The following is a 23920-nucleotide window of genomic DNA, read 5'->3' as shown; positions in this document are numbered from 1 at the left end:
CCAGATGAAGCAAGAAGGATTTGGGCCAGACACTACATACTAGAAGTACCCGGTTCATTCAAATGAATTAGACCGTTGTATCTGTGAAACCGACTACCCAGGTACTTTACTTTCATAGTCCGTTTGCAGTAATTATGCAACGGATGAGTTGATTAAACTCTGTAACAATTTAATGAAATCAAAACAAGTTCTGGTTGTTTAAAATTACCAACACATCATTCCTTTGTTGATTTAACGTGGCTTCATATGAAATGCTGTACAACCTATTAGAATGGAAGAGTAAAAATGGAACAATAAAAACAAGGTTTGATTCCCGACATGGATGCAGTGTGTGAAGCCCATTGTTGGTTTTGCTGATGTCCGTGATATTTCTGGAATAGTGCTAAAAGCGGCGTAAAACCATGCTCACTCACTCTTACACCATCAGTAAAATTATGACAGGATAATTTGGTAATTCTTTTCTTTTTGATCGAAACAGGCTGTTAGGAATATGTATCGCCTTAGAGAGAATCGTTTACTCGATTATTTACAGACTGCCGCCATATAGCTGGCATATTGCTGGTTGTGACGTGAAACAAGAAATCAACAAACCATCTTATCTGTGAAACTAATTATGAGAATCATTTGTTTGATCAGCGAGTCGTACGTTTTACTTTCTTGGTGACTCATTTACTTATCAGTGATATACTTCTTGAAAATCCTTTACTTTAGAGTCTGGTACGAGTCTGGTTAAATCATTACTCGTGAAGATCCGGGTTAGAATTGATCTTCCATGCTCGTCGTAACAGGCGATTAATCGGGTGGTCAGGCTCGCTGACTTGGTTGCCTTGGTCCCAGTAGCGTATATCGGTGCTCATGCTGTTGATTACCGGATTGTCTGGTCCCGATTCGGTTATGTACAGATCGCCACCATATAGCTGGACGATTGCCGAGTGCGGCGTAAAACTAAACTCACTCACTCACTTAGTCACCTTATCATAATGTCTTACCTTCGCTATAAATAATTATAGTTTTAAGTAATACATTCAAAGTAATAATACATAATTATGAAAATACTGAAACGAAAGGTGAGATGCGTCTATCCATATTTTAACGCTTTGCCGATGCATAAGATGGTTAGTTTATTGTACACAGTACTAAAGACATGTTTATGTGTATATCTCAGTATTGCCTCATATTTAGGAGCGAGTGAGTTTAGTTTTATGCCTCTTTCAGAACTATTACTGGGATATCCAGAAATGGACTTTCACCAGAGTGGGGAATCGAACCCAGATCTTCAGCGTGATGAGCAAATTCATTAACCACTAGGCTACCCCAGATGATTATATATAACGTAACCCTGTCCTAATAGTGTGTTTCGAAGTCAAATTATCTGTTGTGTGACAAGCAAATGCCTTTCATTCTTCACGCTTGTTAAATCGCACTTAGCTACAGCGAACGAGGTAACTCTTCAAGACAAAAGTTAGAGGTTATTTAAAGTACACGCTGTTCCCATTTTTTACTCTAGTGATATTTCGCACTTGTATATACTAGTATTTCATAGCGCACCCACACATTATCAATGATTTAATCCTCACGTGCCAGAATATGAGTGTTTACGTATTTACAGGTGAGCCATATATTTTGCAATAAACAAGGCTGGACAAGGGAATGAAATGCGCACAGTGGTTGTCAATATCCGTGAGGTGTGCGCGGTCAAGATGATATTTCCTTTGACTTTGGAAAACCGGATCTTTTAATGGACAAAGAAAGGCACGCATGTAGACGTCGTTTTGACACCTATTAGAAGTAAAACAAAGACTGCTGGTGTATGGAACATGTTTATGCATGTTTACAGCGCATGCGCGCGACGTGTTAATTTACATACCTGTCACACGTTCGTAAACACGGTTTAACAGAGAGTGTCTCGGCTGGTGTGTTTCGCCAACTGTATGTATATGATGAATAGCTCAGGCTAACATTAATTTTGCTCACTGAAAGAATACGCTTTTACGCCGTTTATTCGCTTAACGAGTATGTCTTTGTTCAGTCTAGCGTGGCAATGCAAATTTCTCGGAGAGCTGAGGAATTTAAGTGGATCGGGGGGTCAGGCTTGGGCGAGTGAGTGAGGTCTACGACACCTTTAGCCACATTCCATCAATATAAGAGAAGGGTACAAAATAAAATTTGCTCATGTGCTCATCGAACCTGGGTGTTCGGTGTGACGAGCCAAAGCTTTAACACAATACTACCCTGCCGCCCCCAGACGTGGTAGTCAGTTCAGCCTAACGTCGGGGATTACCGATAGTGTCAGGTAGCGGACATTGGTCTTTGGGGTGGTCTAGCCTTGTGGTTAAAGCGCAGTATTTGCTTGTCATGCTCGTCTATCATCCACATGAATGAAATGTGTTAACTCAATTTCTGTTGTCCCCCGCCGTGATATTGGTGAAAGCGGTGTAAAGTTAATCATACTCACTCATAAAACCTAATACCAATCATTCGTACGATTAATTATACCCGTCGTTGTTGATTTCATTCTGATAATCAAACTGGACAAAGACACAATAGGCGTTATGTGATTTCTTCATAATTACTGCAATATCATTCCTATTTTGCCGATATTTGACCAACTAAAACACTAGAAGACAAAACTACTAGAGGTCTAATAAAAAAACAAATATGTATCCGGTCCTCTTCAGTCATAACAGGTACCGTTATACATCATTGCTGAGTGAGGTCAGATTAGACAGACTGCACGGAAAAGGACATGACTGTGATTTCATGAAACTTTTAGATCTATTTGAAAAATTTGTCAAGCGAATGGGAAAAAATTCTTTGCTTTGAAGTTAGGCAATCACGACAGCTTTAACTGTTCTGATGATTGTAGAAACTTTAATTATTGTTGTAATCTCACAAAAAGATAACAGTCGTATTTAAAAGTCTGTAAATTAAGGCATCTTAATACTTATTCTTTATCTTTATTCTTTATTCTGGAAATTCTGGTACCGTTAATCCTTTGAATTGTGCATAATGACAACAGAATTCAATCAGGAACTGACTTCAGTATTTTACTATACTGGAGGTATAGACATAAAACACACACAGTGTGTGAAGTTTTAATTGGGAGGCATTTTGCACATCTTATAGAGATATTGTTTGGTTGCACACACGGCAATATTGCTGGAATACACCCAGAAGTTCACCCAACTCATTCACTCTATAGGTGAACATCATCATAACTTCGCCCTTATTTCATGCCTAGACGTTATTTGTAAACTTCAACCGCCTAGTTTGTAATTACTACACATTATATCCAGAACTCGTGTAACTAATGCCTTGCTAACACAATTTACTTCTGTCATGTCGTACCTAGACAGAACTATACAAGAGACTCTAGCTTCACGTGTGCATGAACTGAGCCATTGAGCTTTCATGTTTGAAAATAACATGGAGTTGTCTCCCTTAGACCATGGATCGTTTCGTTGAATGTTATTCGGAATAACTGCCTGGTTTACCAAAGTGTATCCAAACTACCTATCAAAAAGTTTACACTCACTTGTGTAAATGTAGCTACTTACTTCAATCAACTGTTCTAAACTATACTTTTTCCAAATAACTAATATCGCTTATAGAAACTGTCTACACATGAACTGGTGCATTGTAAAACAAATTCGAAATGTTAAAAAGATTATTGTCATGAATTCAATAAATAGTGAAAATCAGTGAAAATTTGGAATTCCCATCAAAACTATAAACCAAAACGTAGCTGTTCACAAGCACCATATTTGCATGATTATGCTTTTCAGCAATTTGATACATGTAATTCATCTCCATAAGATCTGCACTTTGTTTTCCCAAATTAGAGGATAAATTCATCTTCCATGTAACCTTTCACATATACATAACATATAGTGAGTGCTTTAAGTGAGTCTGAACTTTTGACGGGTAGTATAACAAACTCCATTTTCAAAGTGATATCACACGCACGGACCGACGCGCGCGCACGCACGCACGCACACACACACACACATTAATTAAACATTCTGATGAATCAGTTCTTCAATAGAATCTGCGTAAGCGTGGAGTTCACACTCTCTTAACCCTGCACACAGTGATTCCATGGTGGCTTGTCTGCCATTAGCTACCTTCCACCGGTACAGCATTTTGACAGCCTGCTGTCTGAGGTCGTCTTTCTGGTCATGCTTGATGGCCTCCAGTTGGGGTATGTTCAATCCAAGCCGAATTCCAAGTGTATACCAGTCATTTCCCAACAACCCAGCAAGATTGCTGAGAATACAGTCTGGAACGGCTGGAATGATAATTAATTTGTACGTAACAAATATTCATTTACGAATGCCTTAAATGTTGATAAAGCTAAGTATAAGCTACATGGCGTAAAACGAATACGAACCGGAACAGCAAGAATGATACATTTAAAAACAGTTTGTACGTGACACGTTTTCATTCCTGAAAGCCTTAAATGTTGATATAAGCTAAACGTACCTTAAAGATAATCATGCGTGAAGGAAATAAGCTAAACATAAGCTTTGATAATTCGAGGTAAGAATCTGATGTACTTACTTATTACTCCCCGCCCCCTTTTCATATTAAGTGGTATCCACCATGACATGTTTCACACGGACATGCACGCACACCGACAAAGAGAGAGAGAGAGAGAGACCCGTGGCCAGTTAAGGGCAAATAGTATAGATAGTATGGATGAACAACTTCTTTATTCAGGCATACCTAGTTGACACAGATACGGGAATCACCACCAGAGAGAGAGAGAGAGAGAGAGAGAGAGAGAGAGAGAGAGAGAGAGAGAGAGAGAGAGAGAGAGAGAGAGAGAGAGAGAGAGAGAGAGAGAGAGAGAGAGAGAGAGAGAGAGAGAGAGAGAGAGAGAGAGAGAGAGAGAGAGAGAGAGAGAGAGAGAGAGAGAGAGAGAGACCGTATATATTCAAAATTGTAACATAAATCAGCACATACCACTGGTTGGATCCTGTAGCAGTGATGGCAGAGATGATGAAGATGACATGAGACCTGGCATAGATGCCAAGGTGTCTAGTGGATAGTCGGAACGACTTCGATGAAGTATGGGCAAGGACGAGGGTGCGTGTGAAGATTCTGTTGACCAATATTCTGACACACACATAAATCTAAGGTACCCTCTTTCTCCACAGTTGTTGCCGCTATCGGTTTCGATTTGAACTGCAGTTTGTGAAACTAACGACATTGGGTCGTTTAAGATCTGCTGGTTCGCGTTCTGGGGAGGCTTGTGGAATTGCCAGGGATTCGTTGAAGTTGAAGCTGTTTCAACAGGCGCAATTGCTTCTGTTGCTGGACCGGTCATGTGTTTCTGCACATTTGCTTGTAGGTGTGTGACCACACGTTCAGATGAGTTCTGTGTTGGCTCTGCTAGAGTCCTCTCTTCCCTGATGCCGTGGACCCTTGTCCTTGTGTTCATCGCTTTGGAAACGCGACTCTGCAGGACGTCTCCTGAAACAATCCCAATGTCAGTGACATGCCTGAACCATTACTTTTCCATCCACCTTGCCCTTTCAGGAATGCTGAGACCTTGATTTTCCAGGTTCTTAATCTCCCGTCACAATGGGACCCCTTTTCAATTTTAAAAGACTTATTTCTATCAAAGTTTGATAAATTCAAAATTAAACGTAAGTCTAATATAGATGCTCCATAAAAATCTTAAATTTCTAAGGTTTTAGTTTTTTCGCGAACATTGCTGTCATCAATGATTTTCACTAGTCAATTAATATAATTTACATTACAGGTTGTTCACTAATCACGAGTTGCCATTGGCAGCGGGGTACATTGCAATGTAACTCGCTTGTAAGTGGGGCACACTGAAAATAACCGAAGAGCGCTTATCAGACATCTATGTGTGAGGTAAGACTTGCCACGAGTGGGACATGAGCTGGTATACCCTCGTTAAGCACAACTATTTATCTTGCCGAACATCTTGATGTTTAGAACTGTTTGAAGCACGAGTGTCAGAATATAATAAGGAGTACCAGAGTTAGGCAATTAGCCAATACCAAAAGAGGGCAATAAAAACATATATAGGGTATATCTCCCTTCCATCGATTTGTATTCCCCAAACATCAGTATTTTCCGTACATCATACGTGACTCAGTCATTCGAGAAAAAAATTACTAACATGATGAGTTCCCATTTTCGGCATTTCCAAAGGTTAAGTGAAAAAATATTAATATCGGATGCGCAGTGCATTGAAAATAATAGAAAATCGCCGAGTCAGTCAGTGTGACGTAAGATAATGCTATTTTTCCTTTTTCACTAATGTCACCTGTTCTCTGAGGAGAGTCAAGACTAGGTATTCTTTAACCGAGGTACTACCGGTAAATTTACATTTACTTGCCGTGGGTCGATGTTTCGTCTGGTGGCCTGGAGCCAACTTCACATACGTTATCTATTTCGAAGTGATCTTCAAAAGAAATGTTTGGCCCGAGACCTCAAAACTGACTCCCATCTTTTTGTGAAACAGATCTATTTAAACACGTTTTAACAATAATATAAATATTTTTAATACTCCACTTACAAAGCGAGTCTGAGTAGTTGCTCACTGGACGCTGTAATCTGGGTCTTATTATTACCCCGAATAACCAAGATGCACGCGAGTCGCTCGGGGGTTAATAGAGATATGACTTGCCTCACGGAGGCCCAATTTTCTGCTGGGTGATCAGAGTCAATTTTGAATAAACACACTTGCCTAATGTGGGACCACATGCATCATATGCGTTTCGTGGTGGGGCAGAATTGACGTCCTAGAAACAATCAGGAGTCAAGATGCCAAACACGGTCACCCATCCACTCACACTCAGCGTTGAATAAAACAGCTTGAATACGCACTTAGATACCCGCATACCTACCAGGCCTGACCTGACTTTCATCTGTAACTTCCATAGGTCCTTCTATTTCCCTCTCTTCAGCTGCGGTGCTATCCACAGATCCTCTGTTTGGTACGGTGTCCGAGAGATACGTTAACGATACCGTACATCCGTGAGTAAGCCCAGCGTCATTCAGAGTTAAAGAAGATTGAAGTGACATGCCATTATAATCAACACCAATGGTATCCACATGTCTGTTGAAGAGGATGCTGAGAAACTGCTGTAGCTGGCGAACGGTAAAGGTGCTACTATCATCAACAATAATCCTTTTGTCACGAGTTTCAGAGCACGTCACAAACAGACGTATACGGTGGCAGTGAACAACAACTTCTATTTCTTCGGAACTTCCAAAACCCATGTTACCGACGGTTACATTGCCATCCAAAACAGAGCCATTTCTGTACAACTGAAGATTGAACGGATTTGCCTTCATCTCATGTGCAAGCTGTGTTTGCAGTCCACCAAGTGGGTCCAGCCTAAAGGCAGCTATTGTATATTTATAAGTACTGCCACCCCTGTATTGTATGAAAGTCAGTTCCTGTGGTGTCGTCATTTCAACACAGATGATAGCCTTTGGTCTAACTGTAAACAGATCGGAGACTTTTCTCACATCATGTAGTTCTTCTTCACCTATAGTGAGCTTGACTCCCGCAGCAGGATGGTGGATAATCTTCGAAATAGACTGTCTTAACTCAGCGATGGTATCATTCTTTTGAATAATAGTGATCATCCGTCGCCCGTTAAAGCAAAATTTAACTGGTTTGGTATCCGAACGAGCTGTAAACAGAGTCAATATGTATGGCTCACGATCACTTTTGTCCTTGAGAATATGTCTTCCGTCAGTATCTCCTATCATTGTAGTGTCTGCAACAATACCATGGCGGTCACAGAACAAAAGGGTTGTGTCCTTGTGAAATAACATAGAGAACTCGGTTTTCAACTTTGTTCTTATGACGCTGATGGTGTCACTCTTGTTACAGTCAATATATAAGGTCTCTTCGCGATTTTCTTCAAGATGTCTACGAATACCTAACTTTAACCGTTCGTCAAGGAACAGATAGTTTCTACCGAACGGGTGCGTGGCAAGTTCTCCAAACTCACCAGTTTTCAGAACGCTGCAAGGAGTCTCCTCTCCACCTTGTATATACACTGCGTCAACACGACGTCCTGTTTCATCAAAATGTACGCCAAATAAGTTCGAAATATTTTCATTCTTTTTCATACTGATGCACAAAGGATATTTGTCAATTATACCCACAAACACAACTTGTGCTTCTTGCATCTGTTCTTCAGAAAGTAATATTGCAACTGTCTCGTTTTGAAACTCATTCATGAGTATATTACTGGAATTTACATGGAACTGCTCCTCTAAATACTTCATGAAACGGTTACTATCTAACCCTTGACGAGAAATGGGATCTCCTTTGATATATGTATTGCTCTGTTCTCTCATATCAAAAACAAGGGTGGCATCTGTTATGTCATCTGGAATACCTCCTTGAACTGACTCGACACTCTGTCTGTGTGTGGTGTTTATGGCTGAAACAAATATAGATCATGACATTAATAATGTTTCGTTTTCAACCATAATCAGAAAACAAAAGTCAGGTGATTCCAGTCATAACGTACGGTAAAATCCGGGATAAAATTGATTTAAAGATAGCAAACCATGCGACTAACGGGGTCGGGTGGTCAGATTCGCTGACTTGGTTCACACATGTCATCGTTTCCCAGTGAGTATACTTATGCCGAACATCGCCGATCCTTGTAATTTAGCTTAGACTTAACACTGACCCGTGATGACCAGGATTAGAATTGATCTTCAGTGACCTATCCTAAGACGGGAGTAACGGGACCGGGTGGTCAGACTCGCTGACTGATACGTCATCGTATCCCCATTGCGCAGAACGATGTTTATGATGGCAAGTACTGGATTGGCTGGTCCAGACTCGACCACATGTATTTACAAATCAGTGTGAGTGAGTGAGTGAGCTTAGTTTTACGCCGCACTCAGCAATATTACAGCTATATGGCGGCGGGCTGTAAATAATCGAGTCTGGACCAGACAATCCAGTGATCAACAACATGAGCATCGATCTGCGCAATTGGGAACCGATGACACGCGTCAACCAAGTCAGCGAGCCTGACCACCCGATCCCGTTAGTCGCCTCTTACGACAAGCTGACAAATCAGTGTGATATAGCTGGAACATTATTGAGCGCGGCGTTAAACAGCCATCAAACAACCACGTAAACATAATGTATGGTGATTTTACAATTCTTCAATTAACTGTCGGGTAACATGGCCGGATTTGGGTTTAAAGTTGGTCCTCAGAGGCGACCAAGTGGGTCAGGTGGTCAGCTCAGACACGACATGAATCATTACTCATGATATCAATCAACAGGCTTGATTTTGCGGTCCAGACTCTACAGGCATTCTTCATAGATCTTAAATATAAGTGAATGTTTAACAATAAATGCATACATAACGAACTATGTCATATCCCAAATGACATGACTCTCGGTTAAGAAAAACTGCTACATCAAAGAAAATATGAAACAAATGTCATGACTCTCGGTTAAGAAAAACTGGTACATCAAAGAAAATATGAAACAAATGACATGACAGTGCATGTGAGAAATGTAGAAGTAAACGTTGTAAACTATTGCCATAAGTTTGGAAAATCGAAAGGTAAGAGATCATTTGAAAAGTATTGTCAGATAAGAAATGAATATAATGCAGTGTGTAAATAAAAGCGACTTGGTTACTTTAACGAAAAGCGTTTAGATATAGGAAATAGCATATAGCACAAAGAAGGCTTTGGCTTTAAATTAACACTTTTCACACTCTTACCGTAGCAAATATATGAGTATGAATAGGTGGCATCGACAGTTTAGAAGTCTTTTCAACCAAGAAGCTGATAATAATACTGATAACTGTTTTGACAATGCAAATCCATCAACATCTCCTGACTCGACATTTGGTTAAACTGAAGATATACTGGGTTCTCCTATTAGTAAGGATGAGACTTTGGACAGCCTTAAATACTTAAAAGGTAACAAATAACCAGACGTTGATGATGTGATACTCGAGTTAATTAAGAATTCGACAAGTATCTTCGAACAATATTATCTATTATTTATTACTAAATGTTAGCACAGTCGGTGTTATTATCTCGCTCCATAAACAAGGCAGACTCGATAATCTAAACAATTATAGACACATTACTCTTTTGAGTAGTTTCGAAAGGTTTGCCACTTCTATATTTAACAGAAACTTAATAACTTAGGGAGAGGCACGGAATGAAATAAATGATTCTCAAGCAGGATTTAGACATAGATATGCGGCTACACACAATGTGTTTATATGACAAAGTATTACACAGAGATACCTCAACACAAAAGGTGGTAAACTGTACGCTTTCCGCCGATTTAGAAACAGCATTTGATTCAACTGACAGATAAAAACTGTTTGTCTGTTTTAATCCTCCTTGACACAGATACGGGATTCTGTCACACCACCTGAGCAAAGACGTTCATCCATAAAGAGTGTCTTTATTTGACTCTCCAACTTCTAAAGTTGCCAAGAAGAAACACCCGCAGCCGTGTTGTCGACTTTATGTGCACCTAGAGTTCAATGAGGCACGAGTAACCCGGATACCCGAAACGGGTGGGTAATGAGCTGGACCCGGGTACAGGTCTCAATATCCGGAACTGTAAGTGACTAATAGATTAAACAATGAAATTTGATATACTTTCAGGATTAAACGGTTGTATTGTCTTTTTAAGATTTAGACATACCTTACAATTGGTTCTTTTGAATGTAACACATGGTTAACGTATCTTAGCCTCCGAGCTGAAGAATGTACTTATATCATAAGGGGTATCCAGGTAGGGTAGGGCAATAGGAGATGGGGTACCCGGGTATAAAATTTGGGCCCGTCCAGCGCTAATACAGTTGCTGCATGTCTAGGTCCTCCAATAGAAACTAAATTCTCCACAATCAGTGTTAATCAAGCAATATGCAACTACAACATGAAAGGTTAAATAGTCAGCCTTTTATTATTCTCAACAACTGAAAAAAACACTGGTTACCTCAAGACCGGACAGGTCGGGAATATTTCCGAAAGGCCCGGACATCACGGCTGATAGTTGGGCACCCGTGTATCTCCATCTACCCGCTAGTAGCTGTCATTATAATTCATTAATAAATCGATCCCCACGCATTGTTAACACGTGCCGATATCCACAGAAATGCGTGTCAGCTTACGTCTGTAACCCAACGTGGGCCTCTTGTCACGTATTCTCACGCCATGTTGGTTCGAGTCACGGTCAGTGCATCCCCAGATAACCAGAAGGTAATAATTCAAAATAAACTGTAGATATAGAGGTCACAGATGAATGAAACAAGAATTACACCATATCGCTGTAAAACATTGGGCCGATATGCTCTGATATTTCATCAAGTATTCACTTCCGCGTCTACAAGGGATGTAACTCTGGATAAGGATGATGGGTGCATATGTGTTATCGCTTGTATTACGCGAGGTACGAGTTCAAATACAATTCTGACCATAATATACGATCCTCAAAATTTTGGAATTTCACTGAAAATACCTCCTTATAAATACAGCTGTTTACAGAATCAGAATGGAATTTGTCATCAGTCTTTACATGAAACTTTTGAGAGATTCTTACCGGCGAAGTTATAAAAAGATTAACATTTTCACACATTAATCGTAAGAAGTATATTGTAAAATTTAAATTTAAAAGATACCGTCGTGAACGTGTAAGAACATCAACCTTCATTCATTCAGACAACCCGATGCATTCAGTTGCTTGACTTGCATGGGAGCTTCTTTCGTGAGAGAGTTGTTTTCTACGCTGTTTTTTTTGCAATATTCCAGCAATAACACGGCGTGGGTCACCATCAATGAGCTTCACACATTAGTACCCATGTAGGGAATTGATCCTTGTGCTGGTTCAGTGGCTTGTTTGATGGCGAGTATATTGCAAAGTGCGTCTTCAGAGGAAGTACAAACAATCTTACGACGAACATTGGGTGATTGCCAAAAGTGAGTTGGGTTTTACATCGCCTTTAGCAATATTCCAGCAATAATTATCATGAAATTATCCCCACACCAGAAATGGACTTGTACCCATGTGGGGAATCGAACCCGGGTCGTCGGCGGCATGACGACCCATCACTTTAACCACTATATATAGCAAGGCTACCCCACAGCCCCACACGGATTCTCAAGGTGATTCCATGATCATCAGTTTAACAACACAGATAACAAAGGAACGGTTTGCAAATTTTAATTCTGTATAATTACATTTTCTGTAGATTGTTGTTCGGATTTCAGAAGATATCATCGCTTCTCTCCGTTTAATAACCTGCAACACACACGTGAAACTATCAATGGCAAATAAGTGTTCGGTTTCTAAACAACATGAATGGATTGTGCAAAATTAAGTTTACCTTTAAACAATGAGTGAGTGAGTGAGTGAGTGAGTTTAGTTTTACGCCGCACTCAGCAATATCCCAGCTACATGGCGGCGGTCTGTAAATAATCGAGTCTGCGCAATTGGGAACCGATGACAAGTGTCAACCAAGTCAGCGAGCCTGATCACCCGATCCTGTTAGTCGCCTCTTACGACAAGCATAGTCGCCTTTTATGGCATACCGTTAAACAGCATATACGCTTTACATATACGCACGGTGCCCTGATTCTATGCAGCGACCACAGTCAAAAGCTAAGCCCTCTTCCTTATCAGAGCATATGTACTCAGTATGTTTTTTTGTATATTTTGTTTATGCCCTCATATTTACTATTTCTTACCACGGAAGTGTCCGAAACCATGACCTCCAAGACCAAAACCATGACCTCCAAGACCAAAACCATGACCTCCAAGACCCAGACCAAGAACTCCAAGACCAAGGCCTCCGTGCAGTCCTCCAAGACCTAAACCTCCGTTTAGACCAAACCCTCCAAGACCTCCAAGACCAAGGCCTCCGTGCAGTCCTCCAAGACCTAAACCTCCGTTTAGACCAAACCCTCCAAGACCTCTAAGACCCAGGCCTCCGTGCAGCCCTCCAAGACCCAAACCAAGAGGTCCAAGACCAAGACCTCCGTGCAGTCCTCGAAGTCCTCCAAGACCCCCATGCAGGCCTCCACGAAGTCCAAGAAGTCCAATACCCCGACCAAACCCGCCGATGCCACCGTAGGTACCCAGAGCAGCAACCATGAGGCTGGCAAAAACGGCGACGGTGAGAAGATTCATCATGATGACTGGAACCTGGGAACGAGGTATACTCACATTAAATGTCACAGATGTTCTCAGAGCATAATACTCATTCATATCACGTTTGGTGTTTTGGGGGGATGTTTTACATAACGGCTAACTGATATATACACAGAGAACTTGGTTAAGTACCCCTGACATATCTCATGATTGAATGAGCCCCGATCGTAAACCTTCGGTAATGAGTGCGTGAGTGACTTTACCATGAAGCAGCACGGTGTTCTGTAAGTAATCAAGTGTGGACTAGACACTCCAGTGATCAACAACACGAGAATCGATCTACGCAAGCAAGTCAGCGAGCCTGACCACCCGATCCCATTAGTCGCCTCTTACAACAAGCATGCGATACCGATAACCCGGATCTTCACGTGTAGTGTGTGAATGACTTTTTATGACAAATGACCCACTTACACAAAGCAAATCTAAGCGTTTTGGCTGTCTTATGCCTGTGTTGGAGAATGGAAGTTACAATCTTTGTAGCGTTAAGATCGCTTTGTGCAAGTCAACACAGGACATACGAATTGCAGTAGTCGGGAATTCAACGTGGTCAACAAAAGTACAGCTGTTAAAGCTATTTGGTATGAGTCTGCTACTGGGAAATAAGTAGCGCGTGATGCGTGCCAAGTTTTGGAAAGATTCCGGGCCATTCTCTTGACCATGATATAGACGTCATCATAACAGTCCAGTTTTACATGTTTTAATCTGATTAGTGTCAAATAAAATGCGTAAACATATTTAGATATGTGCGTGAACAGAAGAATATTTTGTTCACTGTGAAACTAGTTCAAATTGATTGAGATGTACAGAATTCAAAGAGATCGAGTGGTATGTTTATGTAGTGGATGTACAGATTGTTTATACAACGAAAAGGGTATAAAATCCGTACCAGTCGTTGTCATAAATGTATTAAGTGAGTGAAAACGATTTTACGTCGTTTTTAGCAATATTCCCGCAATATCACGGCGGGGAAACCAGAAATGAGCTTCACACATACTGTACCCATTGGGGAATCGAATCGAGTCTTCGGTGTGAGGAGCGAACGCTTTAATCACGAGGCTTCCGCCCCGCCCTGTGTGTAAACAAAACACTTATTTGGTGTTTACATGGATTATACACCGTCAGCAGACTAAAACCTGATCCTGGTACTTGCCAAAGTACGGATGTCGCTATGGTACTATCAACCACTGAAAGTAAACACAACATCAAATGAATATACTTACACTTGAAGATCTTAGCAAGAGCGAGGTACAAAGTGGCAATATAAAAATGTCCTTATATTTATACGGGTTGAAAAAATTCTATTCTCGTGATTGATGACCTCTTCCTTTATTACACCATTCCCCGACGGGGGGCGATGTCCCTTAATGAATAGATCAATCACCTCATACTCTTTACTGCTCCACCCCACGCATCCCTTCGTCATCGATTGGACTGAGTAAACATTGTAGGTCCTTAGGCAATACGGCGGCCATTTCCATATGATTTCCAAGTTGAACAGGTTTAACGACTGTGTGCAATGTACTTTCTAATATGTGTTTCCCAACAGCATCAAATAATTAAACGTCAAGATGATATGGTAAAGAAGCCTTTTCGGTCGTTTGTGTCATATATTGAATGAAACTTCAACGAAGACATTTCAACATACGAAGTTGAAATCGTAAGATACAATGCGTGTAATTTGAATCTCCAAGATAATTAACGTTATAATAATTATTGTATCCCGGGACAGGTTACTATCTTTAGATTTAGCTAGCATCATCAAATTATTATCAATTTCAAGATTACGATTAAGGTTAATTACAAGACATTAACTTGAGTTTTCAAGAATATTATCTTGAAATTTAAAGACAAAATGTCTGCATGTGCTCCTTCTGTTACCTACAGGCAACAAAACCCTGTTAAGTTGAATTTAATGCAATTTGCGACAAGTTTATAATCACTATCTAAATACATATACTAATTTTATAACAACACATGTAAGACAGAAGATTTATACAATTCAGTAAAAAACAAAGCCTTTACCACTGCAATAATTTAACTCGATGACAATATGTGTATGCGAAGAGGTAGGCTTATATAATCCAAGAGGTGGCGTTTCTCATTAACAAATGAAAAGCCGGTCCACTGTTCAACTAAAACATTGAAAACTAACACGGGAGAAGACGGCAAGTGAAAACAGGAAAACGTCTGAAAGTGTTTTTTCATACTGATACATCAATGTGTTTTAATCATACAAGATGAAGGTGTATTTTAAACGGAACAGCTATTTATTTAATCCCGGAGTTGCAGTTTCAGTGGACATGAGAAAAACCAAAAGCTAATTTTAAACAAAACTAACTTCTTTGAGCGGCATTTATAGCTGTGGTGTGGTGAACAACGAGGAGAGTACTGTGCATGTGAAACTTCTTTAGTTTTTATAGGCGTGACTTTTCCGTGAATCAATCGATATGGTGGTCTCTTGCGTCAAGTATGGGTTGTTTAAGACCAGTTGTAACCCTGATCATCACGGATCTAAAAATAATTGAGTCTCGAAATGTCAGTCCAGGGTCCTTTGACTCGTCATCAACCAAGGCCAACAGCGGACTCCCCGATCTTTGACACGCCACCAACCAAGGTCAACAGTGGACTTCCCGATCTTTGATACACCATCAGCCATGGTCAACAACGGATTCTCAGATCTTTGACTCGTCATCGACCAAGGCCAACAGCGGACTCCCCGGTGCCCGATCTTTGACAAACCATCAACCATGGTCAACAACTGGTTCTCAGATCTTTAACTGACTCGTCATCGACCAAGGCCAACAGCAGATTAAAATGATCTTTGACACACCATCAACCAAGACCAACAGCTGGATCGCCGATCTTTGACATGCCATCAACCAAGACCAACAGCTGATTCGCCGATCTTTGACATGCCATCAACCTAGGGCAACAGCTGATTCTCCGATCTTTGACACGTCATCAAACAAGACCAACTGTGGACTCCCCGATCTTTGACACACAAACAAGTCAAACAGATGAATTCCAGACCTTTGCAATAAGTTATGTATATTATCAAATGGCATTTCTCCTTTGGGTGCATGTCTGAGAGTTGTGCATAGATGTTTTCCGTTTGGTGAGTGAGTTTGATTTTAGCAGTATTTCAACATTTAATATGATATATATATATATATGAACGCACAAGCTAGTTTTGTATCAAATCAGATATTGAAATAGGATTTTCTTTCAATATGAGAACAATGAAGACAAACAGGCTAACGAACTAACGTGAGTGCTCACTTTGAGTTCGTTATAAAGGTAGTTTATTGTCTTTGCATGTTTGGTTTTATTAACGTCTACAGGCAACTTGCCTACATCGATTTCTGCTAAATAGTATTTCCACTGATTTTAATAAGAACATTTTTTTGACAGAAGTAATGATTCTCAACAAAATTGGAAATGCTTAATATTGTCTTTCATTCTTTGTCTAAATGATATATAACCTATTTTGTACAGCAACTCTCTAATATCAGTCACCCAATTTCTTTTCCCATTTTCGGCACACAGTTTTCATCATATCATAACATTTCTTTCCGGAAACCTATGGCATAGTATATGCATTAATCCTACCCAATGCGTATGGCTTTAGTCGACAAATATATACAGAATTGGAATCTACATAAATACTCAGTAAACCGTTATATTACATGTGCTTCGCTTTGCACCAAGACTCCCTTTGCAAGCAAACTGTGATATTCCTATTATCCCCTTATTGCAGCACCATATATAGAAGTATTGGGCTTATCGTCACATCAAGTTGTTTAAGGAATGTGTTAAAAGAAAGCTTTACAAAGAGAGATTAGAGATTTCAAAGCCCGCGCTAGCACCTACATTGTGTTTGGACCTGGAAAGGTTATTGGTGAAATATACGCCAAGGTACTTAACTTAACCACTTGTAGTTTCCCTCTATAAAACCCCTTTTTTTGTAAAGTTTCAATACCATCTTTATTAAAGACAATAATTTTGCTTTTGTTTACTTATTTATTTTTGTCAGAAACTTTTTTCTGAATGTAATTTTCTGTGTAATTCATTTATGTCTTTCTATAAACCGCTAACAGTACTAGAGAATAATACATTCTCATAAGTAAAGAGTAGGAGAAACAGATGTGTAGTTGGATTCCATTTGTACATTTGTCACTTGTGCCAATTCATTAATGAAAAACGCAAAAAGATAAGGGCTTAAAAATACAGCCTTGCCTATTGCCCAGTTCATTAACATAAGGTTCAGATAAGTCATGCTTATACCTTGCACATACTGTAACATTTCCGTATATACTATTCACCATTTTGTTCATTTTACTACTAAGATTGTGCGATTGCAGAAGTTTCCATACTTTATGTTGTTGTCCAGGATCTAAAACCGTTGCAATATCCACGAATAATGCGTTATTCAACGGTAGTTATTGTCAATGATTCATTATCATTAAATCAGTTCACTCGGTTGTGTATAAATCAAAATATAAACTTACTGGTGACAAAGAGAAAGAAATAGTGTGATAAGTTTATTTATGGGTTTATAAGAGCAGAAAACAGTTGTTTCTTAATTCATGTACAGCTCACCTCTAAAGCGACGATGCCGATAGCTAACGATAAAGACACTTAAACGCCTTTAGAACTGTTTATGTTCTGTAAATTGGAAGAGAACAAAGGGATTATTATCATTACAAATTAATTTTTCACACATAAATGTAGGTTAATCTTCCATGCCCTAAATGAACGTATACATTTAGAACGCTTTAAGCACATAGTATCTCAGTTGACATGTTATTGACATGTGACGAAAGGATGATTGATATCAGCCTGTAGCCTTTCAATGCATGACCTAACGCATTTTTATGGAAAGACTGATTTTAAACACTTTCTATCCAAATGATATTTACATGTCAAAACTATATGTTCAGTATTTACATATTATAAATCATTGGTCAAACCATTAGGGATACTTGGCTTACAAATGGTATTTTGTTCACAAGATCAATCACTTAATGCAGACTGTTAACTTATGGATGTCTGACACCGCCGGGCCAATTGAAGTGCCAAATCCAGTAAGCCCAGGCTCAGGTGGTGTTTATTGAACATGTAGATAATGCTCTGAATGAGACTGCCCAAATCATGTTACTGGATGCTCAACGTTGGCACAAACAGTATACTCTTGAACTTTCTATTTCTGACTTCGCAGTGCTTGTGGTCTGCAGTCCATGATTCCACCTAGAATCTGTAAAACAGATAATGGTAATATGCTCTTTAATAGGGCGGTATAACGCCTCACACCGATACAGATGAGCAAATCTCATCATGTGCCCCTTTGACCCTCATTGACAAGATTAGTTGATACCATGGTAAATATATGAGAACCTTGCGAAATGCTTGTATCCCGCAAAGTACGAAATTGTCCAACCAACCACTGTTCTTGGTGGTTATGGTTTGGTACCTCCTACTCTTTTGACTGACATTAATTGAGCGTACCCGGATTATTTGATGCCAAGAACACATTCAAGCTAATACCCTCGGTAATGCAGAGGGTGTAGTGATATGGAGGCTTCGCATTCTCCGAAACGTTTGTTAGGGAGCTCTTCCATGTATTGTCTGCGCTACGTGTAGTTCCAGAGGGAGCAAGAGTCCTGAGGTTATGATGAGCCTTACCAACCTAACTTGTCTAACAGGAAGGGATCACCCAAACCCTATTCCCTATTTCTGTCAGTAAATTAAAATACATCAATGCGTGATACGAGGAGTAAAGCGAAATCCAGTTATACAGCATTCCTTTTACACATCCCTAGATCCCTCTCGTTTCGATTTTACTAGCTACAATTTGTATTGTGAAATTATTCTATATCTTAAAAAGAATATAAAAATATAAGTTACATTGGAATATTAAAAGATTGCTGTTTGATTTTTATGAACCAAAATTTTACGTGGAAAGATTTTTACAATGCCTCATTGCCTTACGTTGGAAATTTGCCTGTCAAATATGACTTGGTTCTATTTGTGTACAATGTACTTACCTGACCTGTTAAGTGAGTCGTGTTCAGCACAGAATAGCGTGATTAATTTACAGTCACGATAGGGCTGTAAACCCTGTGCAGTACTTCAGTGCATTCTGCATTTATAAGTTACGAGACCCGTGAAGGTCCCGGGGTTGAACAGGCCTTCAGCAACCCTTGCTTGCCACAAAAGGCGACTATGCTTATCGTAAGAGGCGACTAACGGGATCGAGTGGTCAGGCTCGCTGATTTGGTTTACACATGTCATCGGTTCCCAATTGCGCAGATCGATGCTCATGTTGTTGATCACTGGATTGTCTGGTCCAGACTCGATTATTTACAGACCTCCACCATATAGCTGGAATATGAGTGCGGCGTAAAACTAAACTCACTCTGTCACTATAAGTTACGAACTCGCTGAGTCTTGTGTCCCCTATCTATGACGTGAATTAATCCAGAGATCAACAGCATGAGCGTAGGGCGGGTAATATTAGGGCTTATAACAATCAAAATAGCGCAGATGTAGAATTAAGCATTAAGTAGTGAGTGATTAGTTAACAAAAGAAGAGGTGCAAGAATTTTTGTACTCAGCGTGAGTTATGGCTCTGCAGCGTGAGGCCATTGACGTTTTAGTGAATGGTGTTGTACTTCGCATTCATCAATACAACAGCTATCTCACCACGGCCCGTACTTGAACAGATCCTCGACAAACAACTCATGGTTCGATAGCATGAGGCAGTATCGGGAAGAATAACTTATTGTTCATACAGTGACGATCTATAGCTATAAAAACAGGTTCATTCTTTAAAAAAAACATATGTTTTCTTACTATTACTAAATATATAAGGGCGTGGCGCTAAATGGGAACATATGCTAAACCATAAATCAAACCTGTATTTGAAAACATTCATTTGTTAATATTATATTGGGATTATACAATATATTTGCTGATGGCGTAGTTTCACACATAGTAGTACAATCAATACAAGACAGAGGTACATGTACGAGAAGGATCTTGTGTACACCGATACAATCAACTAACCCGTAAAGGTGTTTATGCAAATACTTGATAGGTACAATAATTTACCATCATTCAGTCCTGGTGGCTTGTGGCTTGTGACGTGTGTAAAAATACCGAGTTTGAGACGGCTATGTTTTTGCTGCCTCAGTTTTAATCCTTTCAGTTATCGATTTCTTCAATGGCTAGGAATATATCTGTGGAATTCTTATAATCATATCCATTTTTCTCCCTGTGTCTCTTAATAGCTTTTTCAACAACTCCAAGCGTGTATCCAAACTCCAGCAAAGCTTGAACAGAAGGTGAATGTCTTCCTGTTCCTTCCACAGTCGTCAGTGTAGGTTCCACCGACTCCATCCCACCAACCTCTCCTCCTGCAATAGGTGGCGCTTGGGAGGAATATTCAGAAGATCGTAATGACCTCATCCTGGTAGAGACTGCATTTTGAGCAATGTGGTTGATGTAGTCGCAATGAACGGAGTATTGTTTATGGGCAGAAAAAGGATTATCATCCACGTCCCAATCTCTGAGTGAAAGGGAACAGTAGAAACATCTCACTCTGTCCGCAGATCCAGTGTAGAAAAACCCAGCCATCGACATGTTTTGCGAAGAATGGAGCTCCCCTTTAAGTGGCCATCCAACGAAAGAAGACACTCTCTTGACAACGGAAACATACTCCTTGTGTGCAGCCTTGGCCGGATCGTATCCTGATTCTCCTCTTGTAGGTGTTGACGATCCTGTAACCTCCTGGCCTAATGGGAACCACCTTTTCAAAAAAGTACAACCAGGAGAATATTTTCTGTGGACCTCAAGAGGTTTTTCTCTCTGTGTCCAGTTGTACAGTTTTAATCCGCAGAAGGTACACACAACCTGGTCTAGGTGTCCTGTGAATACGAACCCAGCTACTGCCAGTTGTATTGGCAAGGCTAGTCCTGTCCAGTGTTGGTATGTGGCCAGTCGTTTCTGGATGTTATCTCTCTCATTTGTAACATCTCCTGGTTTTTTGGATTCCTTGATTTCATCAAAGGTCACGCTAGTTTGAAGCAAAGTTGGGCTTCTTGTAAAGCTTGGAGAAAAACCTACAGCATCGGGTACGTCCATAGCAGATCTCGTCTGTTGCTTACTCTGTGAACTGCAGTGTATTATTTATAGAGCTGATTTGATATCAGCTGTGTCGGATTCAGTGACACTGAACTATTCAGAGGCGGACGTAGGCCGAGTAACAACAGACTTGTGTTTCCCGTGAAGGTCCCGGGGTTGAACAGGCCTTCAGCAACCCTTGCTTGCCACAAAAGGCGACTATGCTTATCGTAAGAGGCGACTAACGGGATCGAGTGGTCAGGCTCGCTGATTTGGTTTACACATGTCATCGGTTCCCAATTGCGCAGATCGATGCTCATGTTGTTGATCACTGGATTGTCTGGTCCAGACTCGATTATTTACAGACCTCCACCATATAGCTGGAATATGAGTGCGGCGTAAAACTAAACTCACTCTGTCACTATAAGTTACGAACTCGCTGAGTCTTGTGTCCCCTATCTATGACGTGAATTAATCCAGAGATCAACAGCATGAGCGTAGGGCGGGTAATATTAGGGCTTATAACAATCAAAATAGCGCAGATGTAGAATTAAGCATTAAGTAGTGAGTGATTAGTTAACAAAAGAAGAGGTGCAAGAATTTTTGTACTCAGCGTGAGTTATGGCTCTGCAGCGTGAGGCCATTGACGTTTTAGTGAATGGTGTTGTACTTCGCATTCATTATATATATATATATATATATATAGATGTATATGTGTGTGTGTGTGTGTGTGTGTACATTTGTCAATACTATTGATTCAGTAATATCACTGAATGAAACGATCGAGTTGAATAAACAATATGAATCATAAGCCATTCAATAACATTTTACATTTTTATTATGAATTATTTAGGAATGCATTTTAGGAATGCTCCCGCTTCGTCAATAATCAGTAACTAAATATAACTGGTGTATTTCATCAAGTAAGACTGCTAAAAAATTAAGAGTTTTACTACGTGATAATAGCATATCTCATATTACAGCCCATAAACCTCAAACAATAATTATAGTCACCTTATTGTCACTACCAACACAGCTACTACAGAGACACGCCTAATATTTGTTTTGACAGTCGTTCAAGTGGAATCCAGGCTGAATTAATCACAGGCTGCCGTCGTGTTCAGTCCCGTGAATGACGTGGCTTATGTTTGGCGAAAACAACTATCCATTGTGGGAAAACCCATGTTGCGTTTGAAGGCTGTGTTACCGCGATGCGTTTTCTACCACATTGAGAGTTTGTTTTAGTTTATCGTTAATAAAGCTATACCTGTTTCACAGATACACATATAAACTCAAATGTACACAGAAAAATACAAATACAGAGAAAAACCGACAGACACATACACGCACGCATGCAATTTGTACTTGAAACAAATTATCATAAACAGTTTTAAAATCACGGTATTTAAGTTGTTAATGCCCTCGCGATTTGCTCTGAGCAATCATTCCAAGCAGGTGTCACAACCTAATATCCACAATTCGCGGCGAAGAGTTCCATCACCGCAGAAGATTCGAGGTAACTGTATTAAATTTGAAACACTTGTGTATTTAAATGTAACTGTTTTAAATGGTCTCCGGCAAGTTGTCTTTGAATCTTACAACTGAGTCCAGAAATGACTTGTCTGTACATCAGAACCAGCAGAACAAATCAGGAAGACGATTACCCAACGACAAATAACTATTACGCATTGTTTGTATTAATTTACACTGTCTATTTGTTTGTGTGTCATCTTGCAGATTATACTTAACGTGAAATACCGATTTAGTACAGAGAACAACATTCATAATCAAGGATGTACATTACGCAGATAAAACCTTTACTTGCACTAGATTATTTACAGACCGTCGCCATATAGCTGGAATAATGCGGGGTGCGGCGATAGACAACAAACAAACGAATAGATATTTATTGACACATAATCAAACTAACAAATTCAACAAGAGACATCATATTCGATGTTATTCCCCCAACTTTACTCGGACATTTCAACATTCACACACGAGATAGAAGACATAGCGAGTACGGAATGTCCTGAAGTACTGTCTAAAGCTGATAGTCCTATCGTGACTGTTATTCAGTACTGTGCACTACGCTCTTTACAGGTCATGTAAGTACATAAATAGAACCAACACATGTTTACTATGGCGATCTATTTTTATTTTTATTTTTTGTTGTTGTTCTGAAATACTTTTGCATTTGAAAAAGAATACAAAAGTATAAGGTAGACTGTAATATTTAGGATGCCTATTTGATTTTTTTAAACTAAAGTTAAAATTCGAAACAGCTTTTCAAACGACGATAAACAGAGGAAATAAACAGGAACCGATCGTGCTGTTAATCAAGGCGGTCACTCATCTGTCATAAGATTTCTTTGTCTCTGTGCTTCGATCTCCGTAATTGAGTAGAATGTCTCGTGCTTACGAAAATATAAGCCAGTTCTTGTCCTTGCCCATGGCATATATTATATGGGTCAGTCCGGTCTATGAAAACCTGTAGATCAGATTAAGACTGACCAATATGACAACGTCATCAGAGACTCTAGGCTTTATAGCAGATAAGGCGGACTAATGATTTTAGAAACAACTTGCTCT

At 39.8% G+C, this 23920-nt stretch overlaps 3 protein-coding genes across 3 annotated transcripts; all 3 read right to left on the bottom strand.

Moving 5' to 3' along the window:
• Positions 1 to 3033: 3033 nt before the first annotated feature.
• On the bottom strand, positions 3034 to 11387 carry LOC137265428 (uncharacterized). The gene is made up of 4 exons (XM_067800827.1): positions 10997 to 11387; positions 6885 to 8441; positions 4966 to 5475; positions 3034 to 4288 (listed from the first exon to the last, which is right to left on the bottom strand). The coding sequence occupies exons 2-4, from the start codon at positions 8353 to 8355 to the stop codon at positions 4014 to 4016; spliced, it is 2256 nt and encodes a 751-aa protein (XP_067656928.1). The 5' UTR covers positions 8356 to 8441; positions 10997 to 11387; the 3' UTR covers positions 3034 to 4013.
• An 817-nt stretch (positions 11388 to 12204) lies between these two features.
• On the bottom strand, positions 12205 to 14458 carry LOC137265677 (uncharacterized). Its single transcript, XM_067801107.1, has 3 exons — positions 14428 to 14458; positions 12745 to 13201; positions 12205 to 12298 (listed from the first exon to the last, which is right to left on the bottom strand). The coding sequence occupies exons 2-3, from the start codon at positions 13187 to 13189 to the stop codon at positions 12291 to 12293; spliced, it is 453 nt and encodes a 150-aa protein (XP_067657208.1). The 5' UTR covers positions 13190 to 13201; positions 14428 to 14458; the 3' UTR covers positions 12205 to 12290.
• Positions 14459 to 17743: 3285 nt separating this feature from the next.
• Positions 17744 to 21352, bottom strand: LOC137265676 (baculoviral IAP repeat-containing protein 3-like). The gene is made up of 2 exons (XM_067801106.1): positions 20318 to 21352; positions 17744 to 18461 (listed from the first exon to the last, which is right to left on the bottom strand). The coding sequence occupies exon 1, from the start codon at positions 21347 to 21349 to the stop codon at positions 20411 to 20413; it is 939 nt and encodes a 312-aa protein (XP_067657207.1). The 5' UTR covers positions 21350 to 21352; the 3' UTR covers positions 17744 to 18461; positions 20318 to 20410.
• Between the last annotated feature and the right edge of the window lie 2568 nt (positions 21353 to 23920).

This window comes from Haliotis asinina, chromosome 15 (assembly GCF_037392515.1).
Source record: "Haliotis asinina isolate JCU_RB_2024 chromosome 15, JCU_Hal_asi_v2, whole genome shotgun sequence".
Classification (NCBI taxonomy): Eukaryota; Metazoa; Mollusca; class Gastropoda; order Lepetellida; family Haliotidae; genus Haliotis; species Haliotis asinina.
This window is presented reverse-complemented; position numbering and strand designations above follow the sequence as displayed.